Source organism: Vicia villosa, unplaced genomic scaffold (assembly GCF_029867415.1).
Source record: "Vicia villosa cultivar HV-30 ecotype Madison, WI unplaced genomic scaffold, Vvil1.0 ctg.002116F_1_1, whole genome shotgun sequence".
NCBI lineage: Eukaryota > Viridiplantae > Streptophyta > Magnoliopsida > Fabales > Fabaceae > Vicia > Vicia villosa.
The window spans coordinates 74,765-82,593 of NW_026705844.1; the positions used below are offsets into that span (position 1 = coordinate 74,765).

Sequence of the window (7,829 nt, forward strand, 5' to 3'; positions counted from 1 at the left end):
GATTGGCTCATGAATGACAAGTGTTGCTCTTGGAAGAACCTTATCTCTAGCGTGATGATGACAGTTGAAGGCGTACTTCTTTGGTTAAGCTTTGTCTTTCCAACGCGCTGCATGTGGCTTGCTTCTTCAATCAATCTTGGGAGTTGTTCCTTTTAAGTGTTGTAACCGTTTTTCTTACGATGATGTTTCTAACGGCTTCCCATTTGATTCTAAGCTTTGTATTTCATTTAATTTGTATGCTGAGTTGTAGATTCTTCATTGGTTCACAGACGGCTTGTGTTGTTGTTTGCGTTTTATATGCCACTGCTTTGCTTTATCAGAACTTCTGATCTTCTATGTGCGTGATCTTCTTGTTGTAACGAATCTTCATGTATATTGATATTTTGTTTGATTTCTTGAAGCTTGTCTGATATTCTTTCTGATATTTCTGAGTTTGTTGTATGTGATCATTGATGCTATTTGTTCTTCTGAATAAGCTTGTTTTCCATCTTTTCTTGTTTGCTTCTCCATCTTTTCTGATGAGTCTTGTATAAGGCTTATAGCATAGTATCTGCACACTAAATGAAACCATTAGTAATAAAATTGTTACTGACAAAATATATGCCCGTTATCATGAAAACTAGATTCTGAACATAGATTTTCAATCTTGTTCTAACATGTTATAATGATAAACAATTATTGTTATTACTATTTTGAAATACTCATGAAGAATATATATGTACTATATACATAAAATTTCAAACTTTTCATAGTAACATGTACTATATACATAGAATTTCATTACATTCAATAGTAGTGAAATTCTAATCAGCTTCAAAGATAAAACAAGATATTCTCAGTCTCTTTTATCTCTCTATATTCAGTTTTCTTAACATCTCTCTCTTTTTCATGTATAGTAATATTTTTTTCATTCACACTCCAAATTCATTCACTCTCTAATACATTATTCACATACAGTTTCCACACACATTCTATTCCCAAAACCAAACACTAGCCAAGACCTGTAAAGTAAAAATTCGTCACCAACCTCTAACATTACAATGACAGTATTAACAAATTATCACCCACTATAACACAACATCAAAGTTCTTTATACAAAGTTTCTTTTTGTTGTAGCAGAAAACAAAGGAAAAGAAACAAGGATGAAATCAACTCCACGATACAATCATCGTCCAAGCATTGTCTACGCAGCCCACAACACGAAACTGCAAACTCATCTCTGCTGCAGGACATCAAATGTAATTGCTGCTATGCATGCTAAAGAAATTTTCCCGTACCGTTCAGATATGCGGTAGAATCACCACGGTCTCGCTCCGATCCGAGCTCAACCCAGACGCGTTCATCTCCGTTCAGGAACCACCGTCAACTCTAACTTTGATTAGGTACGCTCTGTTTCCGTTCCATTTACGTTGAGTTAGTGTTGGTATGCTTGGTTGTTTTAGAGATTTTGTTAAGTTTGTCTCTGCAATCACTGTACGTTTTGTTATATGTTGGGATTAGTTGTCCATTCTTTGGAAGTCTCCTCCGAGAAATTGGATTAAGATAAATTGTGACAGTGCTTCTCTCAACAATCTTGGCACTTCAGCTTGTGGCGGAATTATTAGGAATCATGATGGTAACTTTGTGGGAGCGTTTGCTCATTTTTTGGGTTTTGCAAACTCTCTCATTGCCGAACTCTCTGGTGCTATGTCAGCAATCGAGTTCGTCAATGAGAAGGGTTGGCATAATCTTTGGTTGGAGACAGATTTGATGGCGGTGGTTCACACGCTAAAGTCGCCTTTTTGGTTCCTTGGCAAATTTGTAATAGATGGATTAATTGTGTTAATATAACTATGAAGATGTCATTTATAGTTTCTCATATTTTTAGATAAGGGAATAGTTGTGCAGATTCCCTTGCTAACTTAGGTCTTACGATTACAGACTCAATTAGTTTAAACTATATTCCTCTTTTTTTGAGGGCTGATTTTGTGAAGAATAAGCTAGGATTGCCTTTCTTCAGGTTCTCTTCTAATTTAGAGGGTTTTGGCTTAGTCCCCCTCTCTTTTGTATCTCTTTTCTTTTTATATATTTATATAACCTCATTAAAAAAAAAGTTGTCCATTCTTTTTTTTTTAATTTTTATTTTCATTAAATAACAGTGTCTATTTTTTTTTTACATCAATGTGTCTATTTAGGATTGGGTAAATGTTTATTTTGAAAAGTCAAAACTAATGAGAGAGATATAGCTGTATGTTATGTTTAAAGTTTTTTTTTGTCTTTTTAATCTAATTAAAAAGAAAAATAAAAATAATTTAAAAATAAATTAAAAAATTGCTCTTTTTTATTGGTTGTTTCTAAGGATATGAATTTAACGTCGTGTTAATGTAAGAATTGTTCCTTTTTTAATTAAGATGATTAAGTCAATTTAGATAGTTTTTTTTTAAGTGGATTAGGATTGGAAGGGGATGATTCGCCACGTAATACTTTTTTTTAAAACTTATTTATTTATTTAATTTAATTTTTGTTTATTTTTTCTATTATATCTAATTAATTTTATTTTTTTAATTTATTTAATAACTATTAAAATACAACAAAAATAATTTTTCCTTTCACATTAAAATTCAATCAACCAATCGATTTTTTTTTCATCTGATATAAAACCAACATCTTTTCATAAATTAAAATCAATCAACCAGCAAATTTTGAACCAAACTAAGATGACTCTGATTCATTGATATGTAGGCATAGATGCCGTTGTGATCCACTAACATTTAATTAACCTTAATTAACTTTATTAAATTAACTTTTAACTACAAATTTTTTTGAAGTACCATGTTTTTCTTTTCATGGGAAACACGTAACCAGCTTATATTGAGAAATATTTTCAGTAATTTTTTTCCAGTGTGTTTAAATAAAATTATGATATCTAGGGCTGATAAAAAGAATTTCAAAAAAAAATACTAAAACGTCAATTAGTACGAGAGGAGTAAATTACATAGAAATTGTTGCGGAAATAGGAGCAACAGTTCCATGAAGTTTCAACCTAATATTTGAGGTAAAGTCTTTGTTTATTTTATCTAATCTGTCATTTTCATATAGTTGTTGTAATTCCATCAAGTTACAATCAACCAATAACAAATTGTTAAAGTTGTAGCAACTTTGAGCAAAATTCCAAATATAAGTTAACAATAGTGGGTGCATCTATTTGTTTCCACGAAATTTGAAATAAAAAAAATATAGAAAAAATATAGTACTGAGTCCTTTGCCTCTTCTTGTTTGATACAAGCACTGCATTTCACATTTTGCACTTTCATTTTGTGAATTAGGACTTTGAAAGATGGCTGAGGCTGTGCTTGAACTTGTGCTTCACAATTTGAACTCACTCATTCAGAAGAAGATTGGCTTATTTCTTGGTTTTGATCAACACTTTAATAGTCTTTCCAGCTTGCTGACAACAATCAAGGCTACTCTTGAAGATGCTGAGGAGAAACAATTCACTGACAGAGCTATCAAGGATTGGCTGCTTAAGCTCAAAGATGCTGCTCACGTCCTCGATGACATCTTGGATGAGTGTGCCACTCAAGTGCTGGAGATGGAGTATGAAGGACTATCACACAAGGTACAAAGCTCTTTCTTATTCTCTTTTCATCCAAAGCATGTTGCTTTCCGTTACAAAATTGCTAAGAAAATGAAGAGGATAAGAGAGAGGTTAGATGAAATAGCTGAAGAAAGGAGTAAGTTTCATTTGACTCAGATAGTGAGAGAAGAGAGAAGTGGAGTCCTTGACTGGCGCCAAACCACCTCAATCATTTCTCAACCTCAAGTCTATGGAAGAGACGAAAGTAAGGAAAGAATCGTTGACCTTTTGGTTGGTGATGCATCTCAATTGGACGACTTATCTGTCTATCCGATAGTAGGCCTTGGTGGGCTAGGCAAAACAACACTTGCCCAACTCGTCTTCAATCACGAGAGGATAGTCAACCACTTTGAGTTAAGGATTTGGGTGTGTGTTTCGGATGATTTCAGCTTGAAAAGAATGACTAAAGCCATCATAGAATCAGCAACTAAGAAGGCTTGTGAGAATTTGGATATGGAGCCACTACAAAGAAGACTTCAAGATCTATTGCGAAGAAAAAGATATTTGCTTGTTTTAGATGATGTGTGGAACGAGAAGCAAGAGAAATGGCAAACATTGAGATCTATGTTGGCTTGTGGGGGAAAGGGTGCTTCAATCTTGGTCACTACTCGTCTTGCAAAGGTAGCAGAAATTATGGGAACAAGGCCTCCTTATGAATTATCAACCTTATCTGACATAGATTGTTGGGAATTGTTCAAACAACGAGCTTTTGGACCAAATGAGGTGGAAAGGGCAGAGCTTGTGGTCATAGGGAAGGAGATACTAAAGAAGTGTGGGGGAGTGCCTCTTGCGGCAATAGCACTAGGAAGTCTCTTGCGTTTTAAAAGAGAGGAAAATGAGTGGCTGTATGTCAAGGAAAGCAAACTATGGAGTTTACAAGATGAAGATTGTGTCATGCCTGCCTTGAGACTAAGTTACTTGAATTTGCCAGTAAAATTGAGACAATGTTTTGCCTTTTGTGCTCTATTTCTCAAAGATGAAAGAATCAGTAAGAAGTTTCTAATTGAGCTTTGGATGGTTAATGGTTTTATTTCATCTAATGAAATGTTGAACGAGGAAGAAATTGGAAATGGGGTGTGGAATGAATTATACTGGAGATCATTTTTCCAAGATATTGAGACTGATATATTTGGCAAAATTACAAGTTTCAAGATGCATGATCTTGTTCACGATCTTGCTCAATCTTTTTCAGATGAGGTATGTTGCATTTTAGATGGGGATGGCATGCCTAGTACGTCTGAAAGAATCCGCCATCTCTCATTTTATCGCGGGGGTTCATTTAAGGGAGTCAATTTAGTCCGGTTGCGTAGCATCAAATCATTAAAGACTTACACAATACCAGGGGTTGATGGTAACAGACTTTTACCTCATATATTGAAATTTTATTCTTTACGGGCTCTTGATTTGAAACTTATGAATGAAGTTCCATTTTCAATCGGTCATTTGAAATATCTAAGGTACTTGAATCTTTCTTCGGGTGACTTCGAAACTCTTCCAGAATCCATATGTAAGTTATGGAATTTGCAAATTTTGATATTAGATGAATGTCATAAACTCCAAAAGTTGCCTAATAATTTGATACGCTTGAAAGCTCTACAACATCTATCATTGAATTTCTGTGAGAAACTATCAAGATTACCTCCCCAAATAGGGAAGTTGACTTCCCTGACGACTTTGAGCATGTATGCTGTTGGCAACAAAAGAGGGTTCCTTTTGGCAGAATTAGGACAGCTAAGTCTTAAAGGAGCACTTCACATCAAGCACCTTGAGAGAGTGAAAAGTGTAACAGATGCTAAAGAAGCCAATATGTTTAGTAAGCACTTGAACCATTTGTGGCTGTCATGGGACAGAACTGAAGAGTCCCAATTGCAGGAAAATGTTGAGCAAATTCTTGAAGTTCTTCAACCTCATATCCATCAGCTTCAAGAATTGGGTGTGGAAGGATATACAGGTGTCCATTTCCCACAATGGATGTCTAATCCTTCTCTCAAAGATTTACGGTGCGTATATCTCAAGGATTGTCAAAGCTGTTTACACCTTCCGCTGTTGGGGAAACTACCTTATCTAAAGGAACTATCTGTATCCAACATGAGTCGAATAAAATACTTAGACGAGGAGTCCTACGATGGTGAAGTTATTGGTGGTTTCATAGCACTAGAACATCTGTCATTGGAGAAGCTGCCAAACTTGATGAGAATATCAAGGGAGGATAGAGAAAATAGGTTCCCGCACCTCTCCGCGCTTGTAATAATTGAATGTCCTAGTTTGTTGGGCTTTCCTTCCCTTCCATCTCTCACTTATATGTGTATACAAGGAAAATGCAACCAAGAGTTACTAAGTTCAATTCATAAACACGATAGTCTTGAATCGCTCGTGTTCTACAATAATGAAGAGCTAACATGTTTTCCGATTGGTATGCTAAGAAACCTCATTTCTCTCAAGTCATTGATGATTTGGAGTTGGTCCGAAATAGAAGTTCTGGATGAGGCCTTACAACATATGACTGCCCTTGAATCGTTAATATTGAGGGATCTTCCAAACCTAATATCCTTGCCTGAACCGTTAGGAAATCTAGTTTTTCTTCGCGACTTAAGAATTTCTAATTGTCCGAAGTTGACATGTCTTCCGATAAGCCTTCAAAGTCTTACTGGTTTGAAAAGTTTGGGAATTTATTGCTGCAGTGAGTTAGAGAAACGATGTGAAGAGAAAAAGGGTGAGGATTGGCCAAAAATAGCTCATGTTCAAAATATTGAAATACGAAACACCAAATTAATCTTCTGAGTAGGAAGACGGCGCTACCTTATTATGATGCAAAAGCTCTTTTGATCACAGGTACTTGTTTGTGTATGCATATTATACATTTTAGATGTATTAATATATCACTACAGCATTATTTTCATGCTATTTTTTATATTATTACTTAGTATTTTCCTTTTGATTTCCAGAGGTCTAAAGCATCTTCGAATTGTCTAAATCTCCAAAGGTATGCTACTTTCTCTTCACAGATATTAGAGGCATTGCTTGGAAAACTAGTCCTACAAATTGTATAAATAGATTGATGATGGCTATTGGATACAGACCCGCCAGAAAGTGTTAAGGACCAATTTGATTTTCCTTCACAAGAAAGTGTGATCCCCTTGGATCATCAATGATGGTAAACAAAAACAATGGTGATGTGAAAGAGTTTCTTGACAAGGAAGGTATGGAAGTCAATAATAGCAAGAGAAAGACAAAATATAAAGAATATTGAAGGATTAAAGCTTTTCTGCCCAATTTCCACTATAAAACTTCTTCGGTTGATCTAGTTGAGAAACCTGTTGATATTATCTCTACAATATGCATAACAATCTTTTGATTTTTCTTGAATTTAACTTTTATGTTGTCATTTGTGAAGTCAACGTTGTATTATACAATTTGTGATCAATATCAAGTTGAAGTTTTCTTCATTTAAAGTACTTTTTTTTCTTCCATTAGTGAACATCTACACTGCCACATTTGCAGTAGATATGAAAAGATATGAAAGCATTTGTTTTTCTTTATTCCATATGCCTAAAAGGTTATTCTGAAACGTTGGAACATTATACATAGTCATAGTACTATGACCATTTGGGCGTGTTTTGAAGATTTTACTTAGTCTAAAAAGAATAACAAACACCATCATTTAATTGGCCATTAAGAAGGCTTGTGAGGATTTGAATATAAACTGACTCACTATAAAGACTTCAAGATATTTGCTTATTTTTGGTTGATGTGTGCAACGATAAACAAAAGAAATGATGCAAGTTAAAATATCTATTGGCTCGTGGAGGGAATTGTTCTTCAATTTTTGTCACTATTCGTCTTGCATAAGTAATAGAAATCATGGGAAACAATGCCTCCTCAGAAAGTATCAAGGCAATCTTGCAAAAAGACTGTACTTGAAATATAGATACGAAAATTGCGGCAGAATAGGGCTTCTGATGAGACAGATGGGGATGTACTTGCAAGGTTAGCACTCTGACGTATAAGTCAGTATGTGAAAGAGTATAGAGTATTTAAATTGTGTTTTAAATTCGTTATCTAAAATGGTGTCATTCCCTATATAAATAGGAGAAGGATAACGACCTTGCTATCTTTCCACTATCGAATGTGAGGACTGTTGGATGTGCTTGAGAAGAAAATATCTTGCAACAAGGTGAAAGGTAGTCTTGTGATAAGGAGAAGATTCTAGAAT

General features: G+C 34.7%; 1 protein-coding gene across 2 annotated transcripts; it reads left to right on the plus strand.

Annotated features, from left to right (window-relative positions):
- The first annotated feature begins 3,141 nt into the window (after window positions 1–3,141).
- On the plus strand, window positions 3,142–7,310 carry LOC131637927 (putative disease resistance protein RGA4). 2 transcript variants are annotated; one of them, XM_058908496.1, is made up of 3 exons: window positions 3,142–6,448; window positions 6,562–6,599; window positions 6,695–7,310. In XM_058908496.1, exon 1 carries the CDS (start codon window positions 3,317–3,319, stop codon window positions 6,395–6,397), a length of 3,081 nt encoding a protein of 1,026 aa, XP_058764479.1. In that variant the 5' UTR covers window positions 3,142–3,316; the 3' UTR covers window positions 6,398–6,448; window positions 6,562–6,599; window positions 6,695–7,310. The 2 variants fall into 2 exon arrangements, with proteins under 2 accessions (XP_058764479.1, XP_058764476.1); XM_058908493.1 differs by having other exon boundaries at window positions 6,562–7,309.
- The last annotated feature ends 519 nt before the right edge of the window (window positions 7,311–7,829 follow it).

Excerpts from the sequence above, each read along its gene's own strand:
- LOC131637927 (XM_058908496.1), top strand. The coding sequence starts at position 3,317 with ATGGCTGAGGCTGTGCTTGAACTTGTGCTTCACAATTTGAACTCACTC.